General features: G+C 44.7%; 1 protein-coding gene across 4 annotated transcripts in view; it reads right to left on the bottom strand.

Annotated features, from left to right (window-relative positions):
• The window catches only part of ITSN2 (intersectin 2), a 140,968-nt gene that overhangs the window by 17,634 nt on the left and 101,699 nt on the right, over positions 1-21,635 (bottom strand). For 2 of the 4 annotated variants that reach the window (XM_038751015.1, XM_038751016.1), the window contains 2 exons: positions 4,918-5,039; positions 768-874 (listed from right to left, as the gene is read on the bottom strand). In XM_038751015.1, the coding sequence (XP_038606943.1) occupies positions 768-874; positions 4,918-5,039 (229 nt within the window). Of the gene's footprint in view, positions 1-767; positions 875-4,917; positions 5,040-14,371; positions 16,014-18,383; positions 19,444-21,635 lie in introns of those variants that run through there. The other 2 variants (XM_038751017.1, XM_038751018.1) reach the window with 2 other exon arrangements.

Raw genomic sequence — 21,635 nt, 5'->3', positions numbered from 1 at the left:
CTCAGTTTCCTCATCTGTAAAACGGTGGTAAGCTTACATTGTGAGCCCATTTAGGACAGAGACAGTGATCTGATTATCTTATACCTACCCCAGGGCTTAACAAACGCCATGATCAGTATCAGTACTATTACTATTAGGATTAATAATTATGAAACAAAACCCCGAAGCTTTCATTTTACAGAATGATGATCAGATTTATTCATTCATTCATTCGATTGTATTTATTGAGTGCTTACTATGCGCAGAGCATTGTACTAAGCACTTGGGGGAGTACAATGCAACAATAAACAGACACATTCTCTGCCCACAACAAGTTTACAGTCTAGAGGAGGATGTTTTTTGATTTCAGCAGGACAGTAGCAAAATTTGAGGGTCTGTCTTGCCACCCTTTCTGGGTTTTTCAGATGTGATGCAGAAGGGAGGGCGAACTGAAAATCTGTAAGATTTTGAAGATAAGGAGAGTGGTGGTCTGTTAGATACAAAGGAGGAGGGAATTCCAGGCAAGAGGGAGCGTGCGGACAAGAGGTCAGAGGTCAGCAGATGAGATTTTTATCTCCCCAAAAGTCTGATGTTTAAGAGGCTCTGGTCTCTTTCCTCCCTTAGAGCCCTCTTTCCTCTTTTTCCCACTTCTCCCATGACCCCCCTTTGCCCTTATCCCTTTTTCTTCTCTCCCTGTCCTCTTTGCCCCATTCCCTGACCCTCCTCTGCCTTACCTAAAATGACCAGATTCTGAAGGGGAAATTAAATGCTGGGCACAGATTACTCACTTGAGCAACTTTGTGTTTGACATAATGAGCTCTTTCCAGTTCACAAAGATGAGTGCCATTTCTCCTTCAGTAAGACAACCTGACTCGGCCATTCGTTTCTGGAAAACCTGGAGACAAATACAGTTTGTCAAATACTAATCAACCAATCAATCAATGGCATTTTTTGAGCGCCTAATGTGGGCAGAGCACTGAACTAAGTACACGGGAGAGTACGATATAACAGAGTTGATAGACATGATTCCTGACCTCAAAGAGCTTACAGTCTAGTGGGGGAGAGAGGATTAAAAAAAATGATCCAGGCAGCAGAGTGAGGTATAGACTGGGGTTGGGAGAGACTGATGCAGTAGTCAAGAAAGAGGGATATTAAGAGAGCTTGGGCCAGCATGGGAGAAGCTGAGGTAGAGAGAAAGGAGATGCTTCTATCAATTCAATTGATGTTATGAAGGAAGAACCAACAGGATTTGGTGACAGACTGAATATGTGGGCTGAACGAGAAAGATGAGTCACAGATAATGCCAAGGTTGCAGGCTTGTGAGACCGAGAAGATGGTAGCGTTGTCTGCGGTGATGAGGAAGTCGGTGGGAGGACAGGGCTTGGGTGGGAAGACGAAGAGTTCTGTTGTGTTCAAGTTAAGTTAGAGGTGTCGGCAGGACATCCAAGAAGAGATGTCCTGTAGGCAGAAGGAGATGCGAGACAGCACAGACCACGAGAGGTCTAGCGGTAGAGGTGGATTTGGGAATCAGCTGCGTGAGACGGGTAGTCGAAGCTATGGGAGTGAATTAGTTTCCATGGGGACAGGAGTACATAGAGAAGAGAAAGGAAGGGAGGCAGAGGAGGAGCTGGCGAAAGAGACAGAGAAGGAGGAGCCAGAGAGGCAGAGGGGGAACCAGGAGAAGGCATCGACAGTGAAGTTAAGGTTAGAAAATGCTTCCGGGAGAATGGAGTGGTCCACGGAAGGCAACTGAGGGGTATTAGGTTGGAGCTGAAGCCATCTGATCTGTAAGAAGGAGGTCACCTGTGACTTCAGAGAGGGAGTTATTGTGGAGTGAAGGAGGAGGAAGCCAGAATGCAGGGGGTGAGGAAGAGAATTGGAGGAGAGGAAGTGGAGGCAGGGGGTGTAGGCAACTCGCTCAAAGAATGTGGAGGGGAACCGTGAGAGGGAGATGGGCTGAGGGTATTATGGGCTCAAGGGAGGGTTTTTTTTAGGATAAGGGATACATAGGCATGTTTGAAAGCGTGGGGAAGGCGCCATGGGAGAATGAGTAGTTGAAGATGGCAGGCAGGGAGGGAAGAAGGGAGAGGGGAAGTATTTTAATAAGGTGCGAGGGGATTGGGCTGGAAGCATAGGTGGGAAGGGGTAGATTTCAAGAGGTGCTAGTAATATCTGTACTCACTCCACTACAACATTTAAAACTAAGGAAACCGTAGAGATCTCTACACAAACAAAGGCAAACAGCAAGGTCTGATGGATAAAGTTCGGGCCTGGGAGCCAGAGGACCTTCTAAACCTGGCTCCACCACTTACCTTCTCTATATCATTGGGCAAGTCACTTAACTTCTCGGTGCCTCAGTCTCCTCAGCTGCAAAATGGGGATTCAACAGCTGCTCTCCCTCCTACTTCGGCTGGGAGCCCCATGTGGGACAGGGACAGTATTAGATCCGATTACTTCGTAGCTACCCAGCACTTAGAACGGTTTTTGACGCAGAGTAAGTGCTTAATAAATACCACTAAAAAAACACTCTTTATTTTAAGATGCCGGCCTACATGGTAATTTTTTTTTTGCTTTTTGCCCCTCTGTGTTCAACTTTCATGTCCCTTTTATAAACCCCCATGCTGATGACTTAAACGGTTCTTTCGCCATTGTATACGTGGACAACTGAAATACTTCTAGACTGTGAGTCCATTTTTGGGTAGGGGACAATCTCTATGTGTTGCCAACTTGTACTTCCCAAGCACTTAGTACAGTGCTCTGTACACAGTAAGCGCTCAATAAATTCGACTGAATAGATGAGATACTATGAAAGAATGAGAGCATCCTATGCTGAAAATGTACAGTTTTGGAGAGAGATCAGTTCAGGAGAAGCAACGGTTGATTTGATGGACAATCTAAAATTTGCTAAGGATAGCAAATGGCAATTCAACATCCTGAAATTGGACCCTCTTGGCCTAGAAAGTTGAAGAGCCAGAAGCATAAACAGGTCAGGAGGAATTAGGAGAGCACGGTGAAGTAATCAACAGCCCTCTTCATGCTAGCAACAGGGACAATATCGTAAAGGCTCAAGGACCAATTCAATATCTGAATATCTATCAGAAACTAGAGTTGAGGAATCAACTTTCAAAATCAAGAAACTTTTGCCAGATTTCCCCAACTTCCTGGTTTTGTCTAGGCCAGAAATACCCCATTCAAGTATTTTCCAGTACTTGGATTTCCAATCCCTGCCAGGGCAGAGCAGGGCACAGAAAAACACAATGAAAAAACACGTAAAAGCTGACAAAATATTTTGAAAGCTTGAAAATGGTTCCAGTTTCCCCCCAAATAGGAGAATACTAATGATGGCATTTATTAAGTGCTTACTATATGCAAAGCGCTGGGGAGGTTACAAGGTGATCAGGTTATCCCATGGGGGGGCTCACAGTCTTAATCCCCATTTTTGAGGCACAGAGAAGTGAAGTGACTTGTCCAAAGTCACACAGCTGACAATTGGCGGAGCCAGGATTTGAACCCATGACCTCTGATTCCAAAGCCCGGGCTCTTTCCACCGAGCCAAGCTGCTTCTCTGCTTTTCTAGGAGAAAAGGGTTTTCATTTCCGTGCTGCAAGTAAACTTCTTCTCCCATAATGTCCTATAAATTCTGTTTACAGCCTTGGTCAGATCATCTTGACACACTAGTTGTAAATATTATTCTGCTTTTTTAAATTTTATTTTTTTTTTTCGGTACATGTTAAGCGCTTACTATGTGCCAGGCACTGTACTAAGCCCTAGGCTTAGTACAAGCCCAAGCTAATGAAGTTGTACACAGTCCCTGTCCCTCTTAGGACTCACAGTCTCAATCCCCATTTTACAGATGAGGACACTGAGGCACAAAACAGTGAACTGACTTGCCCAAGATTAGAACCCAGGTCCCTCTGACTCCCACAGGCCCGTGCACCATCCACTAGGCCATTCTGTTTTTCATGCTAGGCCCCCATTAGGGTATTCGTTCCTTGAAGGCAGGGAATGGGACATTTTGCCATTCTGAATTTCCCAATCCCCTAGAAACCAGGCGTTATTTCACAGGGACAGTGAAATAACGTTCAACTAGTCAGGCGGCCTGAAAGAATACCGAAGGAAAATACAGATACCAAGCACGATGTCAAAGATAACTAGAAATGCTGAGGAAAACAGAGTTTGTGAGCTCTTCGCGGGTTGAGTCCGAGTCTAATTCCCAACTCTATGCGCTTAGTACAGTGCTCTGCACACAGTAAGCGCTCAATAAATACGATTGATTGATTGATTAGCACTTAATAAAAACGGTTACTACTACCATGACAGATTTTTGAGTATAAAAAAAGACTCTCAAGCATGGGGGTAACCGAGTCAATCAAAGAGTGGTATTTATTGAGTATTTACTGTGTGCACGGCATCATACTAAGCGCTTAGGAGAGGACAATAGAGCTGTTGGACATGATCTCTGTCCACAGGAGTTCACAATCTAATGGAGAAGCTTACAGTCCCCATCCCACCTAAAACCCCTGCCTCCTGGTCAATCCTTAGGCTCAGAAGAATGAGTTGGGTAAGTCACGTCATTTCTCCGTGCCTCGGTTACCTCATCTGTAAAACGGGGTTTGCATTTATGAGCCCCTTGTGGGACAGGGACTGTGTCCAATCTGGTTGGCTTGTATCCACCCCAACATTTAGTACAGTGCCTGGTAGCAAATACTATAATAATAATAATAATTCCTATTATTATTATTGTTAAGTTGACACTTGTGCCCTCAGAATACAAGGAACTACCCAAAGTCCTCACCCTTCTACAATACCGCAACACCACCCCAAGTTTCAGAAACAAGGAAATGGTAGCGATAGCCTAAAGCTCAGGTAATGACATAAGGGAGATGAGGTAATTTTTTTCTTCCCAATCACATATCAGAAATCTTTCCCCAGTCTCACCTCTATTACTAGCTGGAGGTCATCCATGTATCTCTCCTCAGTTTGAATCAGCTCATGAATATAACCCTGTCTCTTCCTCTCAACTGGCTGCATAGTATTGAGGGTCTGGAGGTCAGCACACCCTAGAGAAGTATACAAATAAAATGGAAAAATTCAGTATGCTTTTGTTCCTTTTCAGATAAAGGGGCATATAATTCAGAAAACCATAATTTTCGTAACAGATGTAATAAGGGACTTTCAAGTTTTCTAAAAATGATCTAACTGAATGACACTGGTGAAAGGAAAGAATACACGGTTCACCCAAAAGAGCTCAATCAATAGTATTTATTGAGTGCCCCGTACAGTGTTCTGCAGTACAGTACGTGCTTGCAAAGTACACTAGAGGTAGAAGACAAAACCTTGTCTTTCAAAGAGCTTACAATCTTATTTTTAGGCGGCAGCAAACACAGCCAGAGACTCGGGCGCTACACACCTTTCACTGAAGAGGAAATAACAAGATCTCTCTGAAACGTCAAAGCATTTCTTTTTTCTTCTCCCTAACAAATGCTTCCATTTTAGCAAACAAATCATACACAGGTCGTCTCTACGCTAGTTCACTCATTCATTCAATCGTATTTATTGAGCGCTTACTGTGTGCAGGGCAGCTGTACTGAGCGCTTGGGAAGTTATGGATCAGGCCTGGGCAAGGACACTTCAAGTTTTTCCACAGCTGCATTCATAACGGTATTAGGATATTGTTTCTTCCTCTTTGAAACGATAACCTTTCAATAGAGGAAGTTCCATCCACAAATCCTCCCCCAATATCCTATATTTCCACATTTCACATTTACTCCTTTTGAACACAGACCACTTCACAGAACTATAATGCCTCAGTTTAATTAATTTTGGTTCCTAAAAAGAGTAGCAGTTTCACTGTTTTCTCATTTTCACTTGCATTCGCGAGTGGTTGTAAGAGCGGAAAGGTTTTGGTCCTAATAAGCATCTTCTTTGGCAAAACCACCCACTCTTGTGTTATGGATAGCAACTGGAAGTTGCTTATACCTAGAATTTCAATAATAATAATAATAATGGTCTTTGTTAAGCGCTTTCTATGTGCCAGGCGCTGTACTAAGCGCTGGGATGGATTCAAGCTAATCAGGTTGGACACATTCCTTGTCACACAAAAGGACTCACGGTCTCAATTCCCATTTTACAGATGGGGTAACTGAGGCCCAGGGAAGTGAAGCGACTTGCCCAAGGTCGCACAGCAGACCAGTGGTGGAGCCGGGATTAGAACCCATGACCTGAGTCCCGGGCCCGTGCTCTATCCACTACTCCATAATGCTTCTCCAATATATCAAACATCAGAACTGTCTGTCTAAATCACGACACCCTGAATAATGCACAAAGTACAAGTCGTGTTGGGCCTGGGCGGGAAATCAATCAACTGAAAATTGTGAGACATCTGTCTACATCTGCAGAATTCATCAGGGTACCGATGTTGAAATGCTGAAGCACAAAAAACCTGACGATAAACAACCTGAAGAAATTACGCGACAAATTATAATTGTTTCCTGTTAATTAAGGAGGGGCAAAGTTATCCAATTAAATTGAAAATGGAAATACTATTAAAGTACAATGTCACTCTCCCTATGGAGAACTCACGTGATCATAAATACAGTTTTCTGCCTCTTTTAATTCGCTCGGCAAAGATTAATAACTCATTTTGAGGAGCAGCACAGATTTGGGAGTCAGAAAACCTGATGAGTTCTAATTCCTATGCTGCCAGTTTCCTGCTGTGTGGTCTTGGGTAAGTCACTGATCTTCTCTGTGCCTCAGTTTCTTCATCTGTAAAAATGGCCTTTTCTCTTCTTCTCAGACATGAGCCCCTTGTGATTGTGTCCCAACTAATTAACTCACATCTACCCCAGAGCTCGGAACAGCGCTCGACACGTAGTAAGTGCCTAACAAATTCCGTAATAATAACCATTTCCTCCCATTTGAAACGGCCTGCTTTACTCATATGTCAAATCAAACAGGATCCGTTAATGAGTCTTTTTTTTTGAGCTCCCACTGGGTGCAAGAAGGCAGACCGGGTTCTGACCTGAGAAGCCCAGATCTGATACCTTTGGTCCGGTGAACCGGGGAAGAAGCGGAAGAAGCGGACCTACTCCCCCGAGTCCCCACCCCTGATCCGATTTGAAAAGTGGAGAGCCTCTGAAATTCTGATTCATTGGTATAAATTATTAACACTTGAGAAATTCACAAGTATAATGTCCTGCCTCTTGCCAGGAACACCCTCCCTCTTCCTATCTGACAGGCAATCACTCTCCCCCACCTTCAAAGCCTTATTGGAGGCACATCTCCTCCTACCCTGACAAAGCCCTCATTTCCTCTTCCCCCACTCCCTTCTGCGTTGCTTTTACACCTGGATTTGCTCCCTTTTATTCACCTCTCTCTCAGCCCCAGAGTACTTAAGTACATATCTGTATTTACACTAATGTCCATCTCCCCCTCTAGACCGTAAGCGTGTGGTGGGCAGGGAATGTGTCTACCAACTCTGCTGTATTGTACTCTCCCCCAAGCGCTTACTATTCATTCAGTCGTACTCACCAAGCGCTTACTGTGTGCAGAACACTGCACTGAGCTCTTGGGACAGTACGGTATAACGATGAACACACGTTTCCTGCCCACAGCGAGCTTGCTCTGCAAACAGTAAGTGCTCAATAAATACAATTGACTGATTAAAGTAAGGACCCTGAGGGAAGTGGACACAGCAGCCATAATAATAGTAATAATAATAATAATGATGATGATGGCATTTGTTAAGCACTTCCTATGTGCCAGGCACTGTACTAAGCTCTGGGGTGGGTACAATTAAATCAGGTTGGACACAGTCCCTGTCCCACAAGGGGTTCACTGTCTCGGTCCCCAGGGGGTTAACCCAGATCCTTTTGACTCCCAAGCTCATCCTCTGTCCATTAGGCCACACTGCTTCTAAAGTTGGTGGTGATCATTTGTTCGTTCATTCATTCAATCATATTTATTGAGCACTTACTGTGTGCAGAGCACTGAACTAACAGCCAGGGAGAGTACAATATAGCAGTACCGTATCATTGTAGTGTACGACATTGTATCATCAAATATTGCACAAGATTGTCTACCAACTCTGTGGACAATCATATTTATTGAGCACTTACTGTGTGCACAGCACTGAACTAAGAGCCAGGGAGAGTATAATACAGCAGTACTGTATCATTGTAGTGTATGACATTGTATCATCAAATATTGCACAATATTTTCTACCAAATCGGTAGACAATCATATTTACTGAGCACTTACTGTGTGCACAGCACTGAACTAAGAGCCAGGGAGAGTACGATACAGCAGTACCGTATCATTGTAGTGTACGACATTGTATCATCAAATATTGCACAATATTGTCTACCAACTCTGTAGACAATCATATTTATTGAGCACTTACTGGGTGCAGAGCACTGAACTAAGAGCCAGGGAGAGTATAATACAGCAGTACTGTATCATTGTAGTGTATGACATTGTATCATCAAATATTGCACAATATTTTCTACCAAATCGGTACACAATCATATTTATTGAGCACTTACTGTGTGCAGAGCACTGAACTAAGAGCCAGGGAGAGTACGATACAGCAGTACTGTATCACTGTAGTGTACGACATTGTATCATCAAATATTGCACAATATTGTCTACCAACTCGGTAGACAATCATATTTATTGAGCACTTACTGTGTGCACAGCACTGAACTAAGAGCCAGGGAGAGTATAATACAGCAGTACTGTATCATTGTAGTGTATGACATTGTATCATCAAATATTGCACAATATTTTCTACCAAATCGGTAGACAATCATATTTACTGAGCACTTACTGTGTGCACAGCACTGAACTAAGAGCCAGGGAGAGTACAATACAGCAGTACTGTATCATTGTAGTGCATGACATTGTATCATCAAATATTGCACAATATTTTCTACCAAATCGGTACACAATCATATTTATTGAGCACTTACTGTGTGCAGAGCACTGAACTAAGAGCCAGGGAGAGTACGATACAGCAGTACCGTATCATTGTAGTGTACGACATTGTATCATCAAATATTGCACAATATTGTCTACCAACTCTGTAGACAATCATATTTATTGAGCACTTACTGGGTGCAGAGCACTGAACTAAGAGCCAGGGAGAGTATAATACAGCAGTACTGTATCATTGTAGTGTATGACATTGTATCATCAAATATTGCACAATATTTTCTACCAAATCGGTACACAATCATATTTATTGAGCACTTACTGTGTGCAGAGCACTGAACTAAGAGCCAGGGAGAGTACGATACAGCAGTACCGTATCACTGTAGTGTACGACATTGTATCATCAAATATTGCACAATATTGTCTACCAACTCGGTAGACAATCATATTTATTGAGCACTTACTGTGTGCACAGCACTGAACTAAGAGCCAGGGAGAGTATAATACAGCAGTACTGTATCATTGTAGTGTATGACATTGTATCATCAAATATTGCACAATATTTTCTACCAAATCGGTAGACAATCATATTTACTGAGCACTTACTGTGTGCACAGCACTGAACTAAGAGCCAGGGAGAGTACAATGCAGCAGTACTGTACCATTGTAGTGTACGACATTGTATCTTCAAATATTGAACAATATTGTCTACCAACAGAGTTGGTAGACAGGTTCCCTGCCCACAAGGAGCTCTCAGTCTAGAGGGGGAGACGGATATTAATATAAATGAACTGCAGATTCTGTACGTAAGTGCCGTGGGGCTGAAGGTGGGGTCGGATATCACCAGCGCTTTGCACGCTCCAGTGCTTAGAACAATGCTCGGCACAGAGTGAGCGCTTAACCAATACCATCATCGTCATCATCATCATATCAAGTGCCCAGAGGGTACAGCTCCAAGAGCATAGGCGGTGCAGAAGGAGGGAGTCGGGGGGTTGAGGGCTAAATTGGGGAGGGCCTCTCGGAGGAGATGTGACTTTTAATAAGGTTTTGAAGGCGGGGAGAGTGGTGTTCTGGTGTACATGTAAGGGAAGGGAGGTCCAGGCTCGGGGGCACGTGGGAAAGGGTTAGTGTATGAGGCAGATGGGATTGAGGCACGGTGATCAAACGGGCGCTACAGGCGCGAAATGCCTGGGTTGGGCTGGAGTAGATCAGGGAAGTAAGGTAGGAGGAGGTCAGCTGATTGAGTGCTTTAAAAAAGCCCATAGTAAAAAGTTTCTGTCTGATGCAGAGGTGGGTGGGTAACCACCGGAGCTTCTTGAGGAGTGGGGAGATGTGGACCGACCCCCGTTTTTGTTAGAAAAACGACCCAGGCAGCAGAGTGAAGTATGGACCGGAGTGGGGAGAGACGGGAGGCAGGGAGCTCAGCAAGGAGGCAGATGCTACTAGTAGCAAGGTGGGATAGGATACGGGCTGGGATCAATGTAGAAGCAGTTTGGATGGAGGGGAAAGGGCAGATTGGAGCAATGTTGCGAAGCTAGAACCGACAGGATTCGGTGACAGATCGACTAGGTCGGTTGAATGAGAGAGATGAGCTGGCAATAATGCCAAGGTTCCCGGCTTGATAGCGGTGTTGTCTATAGTGATGGGAAAGGCGGGGGGAAGGCAAGATTTGCATGGGAAAATGAGTTCCGTTCTGGACACGTTTAGTTTGAAGTGTTGGTGGGTCAACCAGGTAGGGATGTCCTGAAGGCAGGAGTCGATGTGAGACTGCAGGGAAGGAGAGAGGTCAGGGCTGGAGAGGTAAATTGGGGTATCATCTGCGTAAAGATGGTGGTTGAAGCCATGGGAGTGAAAGGGTTCTCCAAAGGAGAGGGCGTAGGTGAAGGGGACTCAGAATTGAGCCTCGAAGGACCACCCCCGCTGTCAGAGGGTGGGAGGCAGAGGAGAAGCAAGCAAAAGAAACTGAGAAGGAACAGTCAGAGAGACAGGAGGAGAACCAGGAGAGGACGGTGTCAGCGATGCCAAGGTTGGATAACGTTTCAAGGAGAACGGGATGATCCGCCGTGCCCAAGGCAGCTGAGAGGTCGAGGAGGATTTAGGTTGGAGTAGAGGCCGTCGGTTTTGGCCAGAAGAAGGAGGTCCCTGGTGACCAGAGGGCAGTTTCTGTGGAGTGAAGGGGTTGGAAACCAGATTGGAGGGGATCTAAACCGGAAAAGAGAGAATGGAGGAAGTGAGTGTTTGGTTCACAGGGAGGTTGGGCAGTTATAACGTACTTCCCCAAGCATTTAGAACAGTGCTCTACACACAATATTGACTGATCAGAGGGAGCCGTGGGGTACAAAGGGAGTATTCTTTTAGGATAGGGGATATGTGAGCATGTTGGAAAGCTGTGGGGAAGTAGCCTTAGGAAAGTGAACGGTTGAAGATGGTAGTCAAGGAGGAGGCAAGTGTTTTAATAAGATACCAAGGGATGGGGGCAGAGATGCAGGTGGAGGGAGTAAAATCTGAGAGGAAATGAGAGATCTCTTCAGATACTGCTGAGAAAGATGGGGGAGTCAAAAAGGGGAATGGGGGGGACTGGGAAGGAACGGGAGATTTTAGGGAGATCATTCCTGTTTCAATTATGTCAATAAAGTATGTGCTCGGGTCATTAGGGGACAGAGATGTGGGGTCCGGAGGTACAGTTTTGCAGACAAGTGGAGGAGCCAGGATTAGAACCTGGGTCCTTTTGACCCCCAAGCCTATGCTTTATCCGCTATGCCACGCTGCTTCTCGTGATATGACTCGGGGTGTTGGGAATTAAGTGGTGTACTGTGGCTGCTCACTCACCGTGGCCCTGCTGTCACTCACAAATACATCTGCAGTTGTCCAGTGTATAAAGGACAGAGAGCAAAATGCCTTTGGGCATTGGGTATTCACTCCATCCTCAACCCCACAGCACTCAGGGACATTTCCATAAAATATCTACTGATATTAATGTCTTTCTCCCCCTCTAGACTGTTAGCTTTATGTGGAGAGGAAATATGTTTACCAACTCGGTTGTACTGTACTCTCCCAAGTGCTTTAGTACAGTACTCTGCACACAGTAAACATTTAATACCAGTGACTGATTGAGTTCTGAAACAGCTGGCGGGGGCAGTGGGTATGAGAGACCATGTGGAGGGAGAAATATCGTTGTCGGGCAGAGGGGTGGGCAGAAATAAAAGCCTGTAAGGATGAATTTGAGATGGACGAGGTTGGCCATGTGCCTGGATTTCTGCCAGCAGCTCTCCATAGCTTGAGCACAAGAACAGAGGAGGCAGATTGTCATTCATAAAGAAAACATTTGAAGTCTAGAGGTGATCCAGGGTTAGGGGTTAGTGGTATGAGATCGCTGGGGGGACAGGGTTGTTCAGTAGAGAGGGCATTACTGAGGGTTTTGATTTGTGTATCATGAGAAGGTTGTTTGGGTATGGAGAACAAATGTGGGGGGCATGACAACTTTACAATATTGGAGGGGGTCAAAAGAAAGGAGATCCTCTGTGGGAGAACACGACAGACTTGCAAGGAGAGGGAGAGGAAACGGGTGGTGGGGAAGAGAGAAAAGAAAGCAAGCGAGAGAGAAAGACAGAGAGAGAGAGCGCGAAAGGAGACTGAGGTTAAAAGCTAAAATCCAGGGAATCAAGACGGTTCCCAGCCACTCGGTTGCTAATTTAAGTCAGTGCCTAGTAAAGTTGGCCAGGCTGCTCTAAAAGAAGCACTCATACAAATAATATGGCTTTATGTGTCCCTTTAATAAACACGGTTGCATAGTTATATTACACTTCTGTAAAAATGGATTTGAAACAAATTACCTCATGCCAAGCGTGCCCAGCATTTCACAATCTCAAAGCCTTTAACAGCAATAGCTTTCAAAACAGAATAATCTTTTAAGGCAATAAAAAGCACTTTGCAACAATTTAATAATTTATTACATTAAAGCAGCAATAGAGCAGCATCCATTAGTGCCACTATGGGAAAGAGTCTCACTCCGCTTTTCCATTTTAGACTCCTATTTTCCAAAGTTTATAGCTTTGTAAAAAATTCACTCAGATCAACTGGCAAACAGAGCTTTGAGCTGGAGCAGATTTCTCCATGTCCACTTGTCTCATGTCAAACCATCAAAATACAGTTTGAAAAAGGGACCAGAATTTTTAAATTAGTTCAGCTTTGACATCAATTCTTACAACATCCGTAATATGGACTGGATGAATTGGAAGTTTCAAAACAGAAAGAAGTCGTTTGGGACAAATAATTAGTACTCCAGACACCAAAAGTTCAAGCAACATGTACCTTTTTAGTTCTCTGTTTGTACCCCATCTTTTTCACAAATATCTGTTTTACTGTTTCCGCATCTTAGGAGATCATTACATGATTTTTCCAGCTGAATTGAATTTCCTCTCTGAAGTCCCACGTACCAATACCCTTCTTTTCCATTAAAGAGAGAGACCGCCTTTCAGAAAAATAAGCTCAGGGCTGTTTCTCATAAATGAGCAAAACGGAGATTTTAGAGGCTGGCTGCATGTCTGAACGTCAGCTATTGCATGCAGTCGTACAAGTCGTAAGAGGGTGGGCACTCATTTGGGCTGGAGAGCCGCTTTCTAAACCGAAGCATCAACTTGTACTTCCCAGGCGCTTAGTACAGTGCTCTGCACACAGTAAGCGCTCAATAAATACGATTGATTGATTGATTGATTGATTTGAAGGGCACCTCACAGACCCAGCAGCGGGGAGAGGAAAGAGAGACAGAGCACGGGCCCCGGAGTCAAGACCAGGGTTTCAATCCCGGCTTCGCCGCTGGCCCGCTGGGTGACCTTGGGCAAGTCAGTCGCTTCTCTGGGCCTCAGTGACCTCATCTGTTTTATTTTCTTTTGTTGGTATGTTTGGTTTTGTTCTCTGTCTCCCCCTTTTAGACTGTGAGCCCACTGTTGGGTAGGGACTGTCTCTAGATGTTGCCAACTTGGACTTCCCAAGCGCTTAGTCCAGTGCTCTGCCCACGGTAAGCGCTCAATAAATACGCTTGATTGATTGATCTGTAAAATGGGCATTAAGACTGTGAACTTCTATCTACCCCAGTGCTTAGTACAGTGCCTGGCACACAGTAAGCGTTTAGCATTCAACGAGGAGGGGTCGAGGGTGCTGGGGCGGGGGGAGCTGGATTCGAAAGGCAGGAACTGCTGTGTTTTTGGCCGTGGCAGGTCCTCTTAGCACAGAGCCTGCTGACAACTGACTCGGAAATGATAATAATAATAATAATTGGCATTTGTTAAGCGCTTACTATGTGCAAAGCACTGTTCTAAGCGCTGGGGAGGATACAGGGTGAACAGGTTGTCCCCCGTGGGGCTCATAGCCTTCATCCCCATTTTACAGATGAGGTAACTGAGGCCCAGAGAAGTGAAGTGACTTGCCCAAGATCACACAGCAGAATGTGGCGGAGTCGGCATTCGAACCCATGACCTCTGACTCCAAAGCCCGGGCTCTTTCCACTGAGCCACGCTGCTTCTCAACAGGAAACCCTAAGCTCCTTCCCACTGCTCCCAGGCCCTCGGTGACGGAGGCCGACCACCACCTCGGTGGCTGGCCGGGAATCAGACGGGATTCTCTGTGGACCGGCTTGGATCTGGCAGCTCCGGTTTTGCTCGTCTTGGCTACGCTACATAAAAAATGGGGGGAAGTTTACATTCAGTGCAAAGATGCAAGAATGGCCACACGAACCCGATAAAGCGCTCATCCGTCCATCCCCTTTAGTGCAACAGCGTGAGCCGTAAATCTCCCTGATATTTCCGTACGAATCGAGAACTTAGTTCCTGACATCTTTTGAACATTCAGGCTACGTGTACCGGATTTTGGATTTTTAATACATAGTTTCCTTAATCCAATCAATCAATCAATCGTATTTATTGAGCGCTTACTGTGTGCAGAGCACTGTATTAATCCAGACTTCTTTTAGGTTGGGTATGAATTGCTAAGTCTGCTTTCTGTTTCATATTTCTTGCTTAGTATTCCCTATGTAGCCGTGTACGCACAGCAAAATCTTTCTGTTGCAAAATTATAAAAATGATTTAGTCATAAACATCTGATGGGGCACAGCTGTCATTCGTAAAGAAAACATTTGAAGGTGGAGTTGTGGCTAAAGAACAGCTCCTCAAACTCCATCTTTCATTTTCAACTGCTAGGACACCCAAAGTTGGACGTCACCTGGAGTTGGCTTGGCCTCTGATTTGTACTCCCGAAACTCCTGTAATTCTGAAACAAAGGATTCGAAGGCAGAAAGGAAAGACTGGGTGATTTGCCCCAATTACGAAAGGAAGGGTCGGTCTTCTCCAAAGAAGAAGAATCTAAGAACCTACAAAATCCCTACAAAATCAGTCATTTTTCTGTTTGTAAAATGAGGGCACTTTTACTTCTCTACCACAATCCGTAGAGTCCTTTGATGATGAGCAGCGTGACAAATGAACAGAAGTTTCACTAGCTAGAAATCTAGCCATGTCACACATAGAAAAATATATGAGTTCCAATTGACATCTGCACACTTAATTATACATTCTTCATGTCCATTTATTCCCAACTGTAGCAAAATCTTCATTTAAGCAAAATAAAATTGGATCAAAATCCATCAGTTTTAGGCACAAACAAAAACATTTCACAGAAAGACGGTTCCTCTTTAAGACAGGTTTCTTGACATACATAACGCACGTTTCATTCAGAGAACTTCGGGAGGAACTCTTAAATGTCATGATTGTATTAATACTTTTCCTGATTGAACCTGTGTTCATATATCTTAAATTGTATAGTTCACTGTAAACATTTCACTGTGCATAAACATAAACAGTTAGACTCCCAAAGGGTTCAATATTGTGACCGCTGAAGTTCCTCTGTTAAATTACGCTCAGAACTGTTCGATCACACAATCTTTCTTTAAATGTATTTTCTATTAAAGGGAATAGAACAAGTCCTAACCAGAGATAGTGTTTCTGAGGAGACGTTAATGAGTAAGCAGGTGGTTTGCGTTCAGAAATCCCTTATTAGGGAAAACAGTGTAAGTTTTCACCCCCTCCTCTGCTTCTGACCTGGACTGTCTGTGCCTGAAACAGAGAAAAAGTGTTTTCTATAACTTTCTATTTAATTTGGGTTTGACGAGGGTCAAAACCAGGGTGTCACTTCAAGACTCTTCCCCCACTCTCTCAGTAGCTATCGGACACGGCAGTGCCCACAAGAAGTACCGAGCACCCTGAATTCCTACTAGGATCCTGTGTGGCGGTGGCTAGACCTCCACCAAAGCTGTATTTCAGGTTCAATCATTACCCTCCGGACTGTAAGCTCCTTGTGGGCAGTGTCCACCCACCCTTCACTTCTCTGTGCTTCAGTTACCTCATCTGTAAAATGGGGATTGAGACTGCGTGCCTCACGTGGGACAGGGACTGCATCCAACCTGATTACCTTGTATCTCCCCCAGTGCTTAGAACAGTGCTGGGCACATAGTAAGCACTTAACGAACATCATCATTATTATTATTATGATCGTCAACTCTTTTGTACCAAGTGCTCAGCCCACGGTAAACACTCCAATACCATCAGTTGAATCTATTGGACCTATTAGGAAGGGCGGGTCAGGCCGTTTGGGGTTAATATCCTGTCTTTGGCATTGATGATTTAGGAATGTTTATTCAATGATTAAAATATTCTAGAAGATCCTTTCAGGGACTGGAGATCGTCCCCAGCAAATGGGCTGCCAATGCCGATTCACACGCTTCAAACATGTGTCTGATACCAATTTAGCAACTATCTAGACTGCGAGCACATTGTTGGGTAGGGAGCGTCTCTATATGTTGCCAACTTGTACTTCCCAAGTGCTTAGTACAGTGCTCTGCAAGCGCTCAATAAATACGATTGAATGAATGAATGAATCTAGGAAACAAAGGAGACTGTAACCCGCCAAACTCGGGGGACACTGTGCCTGGAGACATCACCACAAGCTTGCCAAAGAGTGTTTTGGGAAACCTGGGATTTAAGCCTGGCTCCGCTACCCGCCTGCTGTGTGACTTTGGGCAAGCCACCTAACTTCCCTGTGCTTCAGCTTCCCCGTATGTCAAAGGAGGAATCCCCGTTCACCCTCCCCGCTAGAATGTGAGGCCCAGGTGAACCAGGGGGCTGTGTCTGATCTACCCAAGCGCTCGGCACACGTAGACCGCAGGTAGCATTATTGAGCCTGGGGGCTGGGACCGTGGAAAGGATTAAGTAGGCTCTAAATGAAAAGCCGCTCTTGAGACAATGGCCCAGGGCCATGAAGCTATGAGGTTTGACCCCAGAGCCTTCTGAGCAGCAATGGCTGATAGTGCAGCAGCCAAAGGTGACAGCCACGCATTCCACCTGTTCCCGGTCCAGCAGGCTCCGCACCTTGAACCCATCTGGACGTGAGTCATGGGGCCAAAGCTGGGGCCCGGGTGGCCCTGGGACCAAATATGCAGCTCCAATACAACTCCCAGACAGCCCCCTTCTCCACCCCACACTGGGCTTCAGGGTCAGCTCCAAACCTCTTTCTCTTTCAGCCCAATCTTGGGCAGCATTGAGGTCACTTGCTCTTATCTGGCTCTGAGTCCCCAGTGAGATCTGGCCTCTCTTATGACTAGGTCGGGGAGCTGTGACCCGGCAGGCCGGCCCCCTTGAAACCTCACCCTCCTTATACGCTCTGCTTCTTCCTTGATGCCCCAACCCAAGTTTTCGCCCTCCTTGAAAATGAATGCCCGTAACAATAACTGTGGACTTTATAAAGTGCTTACTACGTGCCCAGCACCGTAATAATAGTAATAACGGTATTTGTTAAGTGCTTACTATGTGCCAAGCACTGTTCTAAGCACTGGGGAGGTTACAAGGTGGTCAGGATGTCCCACGGGGGGGCTCACGGTTTTCAATCCCCATTTTTCAGATGAGGTAGCTGAGGCACAGAGAAGTGAAGTGACTTGCCCAAAGTCACACAGCTGACAGAGCCGGGACTTGAACCCATGACCTCTGACTCCAAAGCCCGGGCTCTTTCCACTGAGCCACGCGGCTTCTCCTGTACTAAGCAATGGGGCAGATACCAGATAGCCAGGTCAGACACAGTCCCTAACCCACATGGGGCTCCCTCCCAGTCTAAGTGGGAGGGAGAACAGGTGGTACTTATGAGGCAAAAGAAAGATCAAACTTTCTTTTTCTTTGCTGGGGAATGTTAAGGTGAAAAAAGACACAGCAGTAGATCTGCAGGACACCATGTGGAGCAAGGGGCATGTGGCGGACAGGAAAGAGAGGCTCACTCCAGGTTGAACCCCCTCTGAGCAACCTAGGACTCTAATCAATCAATCAATCGTATTTACTGAGCGCTTACTGTGTGCAGAGCACTGTACTAAGCGCTTGGGAAGTGACTGTAAGTTCGCTGTGGGCGGGGAATGTGTCTGTTTGTGGCTGAACTGTACTCTCCCGAGCGCTTAGCACAGTGCTCTGCACACAGTAAGCGCTCAATAAATACAATCGAGTGACTAGGGTAGGACCCTAGTACAAGAAACATTTAGGGACGGGAAGGACCGCATTTTGTGACTTGATTTGATGGTCTGCTCATTTCATTTAGTCCTGACGCTGTCCTCTGATTCTTTCGATCTTATTTGTCCGTTCCAACCAGAAACTGTTTAGAAAGGGCAACAAACTACTGATTTCAGTAGTCAATCAGAGGTTGCTTATCTTCCCCTTAGATGACCCCCAGGGTTTAGCCACTGGCTTACCCATGAAAGGGTCAGAAACACTCCCTTTAGACGTATTCACTACAGAAATTTCTCCACTCCTTTCATAACCTAACACTCCTACCGTAAGAAACTCATCCTACCCACATTGTCTCATCAGAATACACAGAAACAGTAGCACAGGTATTTTCCGGGAGTAAATCTTTCAAGTTCGTGTGCTTAAAACTCAACTACATGTGTTTGGAGTCAGGAGAATAGAAAAGTAATCGGTGTTTATCTGGGGGGTGGGCACATCTGAAGCCAAATAAGGAGCTCACTGTTAATAGGGTTAGATCATACACCTTAACACAATTTTAAGCAGAAAGCATTTGAATTTTGCCAAGAATGCTGGATGCAAAAACAACATTATAAAAACACAACAGCCCAGAGAAAAACTGCCAAGATAATTTGTGCAAATAGTGGGTCTTTGTGTGTTTGAACTCCCACCATGTCAGGAAAAACTCGATATGCATGCTAATGACCTATGATCACCAGTAAGAAACGAAGGAAAATACTAGAGGATACCAGAGTGAACAGCAGTGAAAGCCACACAAAGACCCACTATCCTTTCAATTCTTACAAATAAAATTCAACTGTAAATTATAAACACGAAAATAGAATTGCAAGTGGATCTAACATTCAAACGAAGCAAATGAATTGTGTAGGCAATATTTGATCAGGTTTCCCACCCTGCCTCCACGCTATAGTCAAACTTGGATAGTGGGTCTCTGAGGTGCTTTCACACTGGAAGACAACATTGCGTCCTAAAAAAAAAAAAATAAAAAAAAAATGAAGGATAAAATGAACACAACACAAATTAAGTGGAAGTGTGAAGACATGACTGCTAACGACATGCAACAGGGAATTACGTTAAAGGTTAGAAAGCCATGACCTCACTTTCAACCCCCCTCCCCAAATGTTCAACTTCTCTAGATTTTTAATTCCTTGTCATTAACTAAAGAAGTTCAACCTCCCTCCCCAAATTTTCAACTTCTCTACATTTTTAATTCCTTGTCATAACTGAATATAGTTTCTTATATCTACAAGAGAAAAATAACCTTTTAAATATCAGCCAGGAGCTAATGATAAATAGGTATAAATACGCATACATATCTGTGGGCAACTTGTTCATTTAACCACTCAAGGCAAAATCTGAAGGCGTACAGTCATATCAATAGTGCAAAAAGGATTATGAACTTGGCCAACACCTACACTACTATAACTGTAAAAAAGCAGATAAATCTAAGATACAGATATTGTTGTAATAAGAGATGTAGTACAATAGGCAAACCAGAAACACCTAAAATCACCAACTTTAGACTAAGGGTCTTCTGAACCACCTCCCACTACTGGGTGCTGTTTTTTAAACCCCTTATCACTACTTATGAATTAATGTCTCCATCAATAAAATGTCCTCATTTTTATTTGTTGGGCAAACTTCAGACTAAAATTTTTTTTTTCAAAAGAACTAAGTTAACGTTTTCCTTAAAGAAACAAAAACCTATCTCAATAATCGGTAAGTATCTCAATTTGGACACGTTCAGAATGTGTGTGGAAAAATATTAACCCCTTCCATTTAGTAGGGCACACCATACAGGATCACAATGAGAACTGCCTTCAGGTGAATGGAAAACAGCTATCCAATCCCCAAAAAAGGTTTTAAATCTCAAATTCACCTGTGTCCTTGGACAGCATCAAAGTGATTTCCCCCTAGTTTCTTGGATAATGTTAGTCTGGTGAAAAACGTAATTCAGAAATATGGGGGTGAGGGAGAGAAGGGGAGAAATCATGCAATAGGAATTAGTAAAAATCTAAATTTTCTAAGTTTTTCTTTTAATTGCCGTCTGACTAGAGAACTGGATTTGCATGTATGTGTCTAATGATAATTTGTGAAGTGCTTCCTATGTGCCAGGCACTGTACATAGGGCTCACAGTCTTAATCCTCATTCTCCATATGAGGAAACAGAGGCACAGAGAAGTTAAGTGACTTGCCCCAGTTCAAACAGCAGACAAGTGGCAGAGCTGGGATTAGAACCCAGGTCCTTCTGACGCCCAGGCCCATGGTCTAGCCACTAAATCACACTGCTTCTCTGTGTCTGTGTGTGCAGAGCCTATGTTTAGCTTCCTGGTGTCCATTTCAGCATTTCATTTTTACTGAGTGTCTTTCAGTGCTCTGCCAACAGAAAGTGCCCAATTAATACCATTGATTTATTTAAATCTGCCAGATACAAATGGGGATTCGAGTGTGGTGCCTTTCTCTTCCCTGTCATTTAGCTAACTCTTTGTCTCTGGCTTTTGATGCTTAATGAGGCTTCATTAACCTCAGTGGAGACTGGACATAATCCAGTTTAAGAACTGGTCTGAATTGGCGATCTGTGGGGTCTGCACTGGCCAACCTATTATGATACTAACAGCGGCAGAGGGAGGCCACTGTGATTAGGAATGGGGAGGAGGTAGCTGCTACTTCCAGCTGTTCAATTTAGGGTCCAGGAGGGAGGCAGCCCCCTTTCTCCAAGTCATGGCAGCCCCCCATCTTCACCCTCAAGGACTGTCCTGTCCTCCAGTGGCCTCTGTATTGGGAGTGCCTGACCCAAGACCCTTTCTAAAAGCGGAGCTGATGTGCCCGTGAAGGTGGGCACAAGTAGAGCTAGGGGTCTGTAGGTTCGCGGAGCCATGGAAAAATGGACGGGGGGGGGTCAGAGGGTCTCCTTTTCCCTTCTTCCTCCTTTTCCTTCCTCAGCATAAAGCTAGGAGACTCACTGGTGGGGGACAACTTTGGATGTCTACCCATAAGGCGATGCTGACATTTAGTACCAAAACTCAGAGCTAAGATGCTGCCCTAATAATAATATGTGGGGTCTTCATCAAGCATTTATCAGCGCTGAAAAAAGCACTGGGATAAATACAAGCCAGATTGGACGTAGTCCCTGGGCCACGTGGGGCTCACAGTCTAAGT

Source organism: Tachyglossus aculeatus, chromosome 9 (assembly GCF_015852505.1).
Source record: "Tachyglossus aculeatus isolate mTacAcu1 chromosome 9, mTacAcu1.pri, whole genome shotgun sequence".
Taxonomy (NCBI): domain Eukaryota; kingdom Metazoa; phylum Chordata; class Mammalia; order Monotremata; family Tachyglossidae; genus Tachyglossus; species Tachyglossus aculeatus.
The sequence above is the reverse complement of the archived record's forward strand: the minus strand, read 5'-3'. Positions and strand labels throughout refer to the sequence as shown.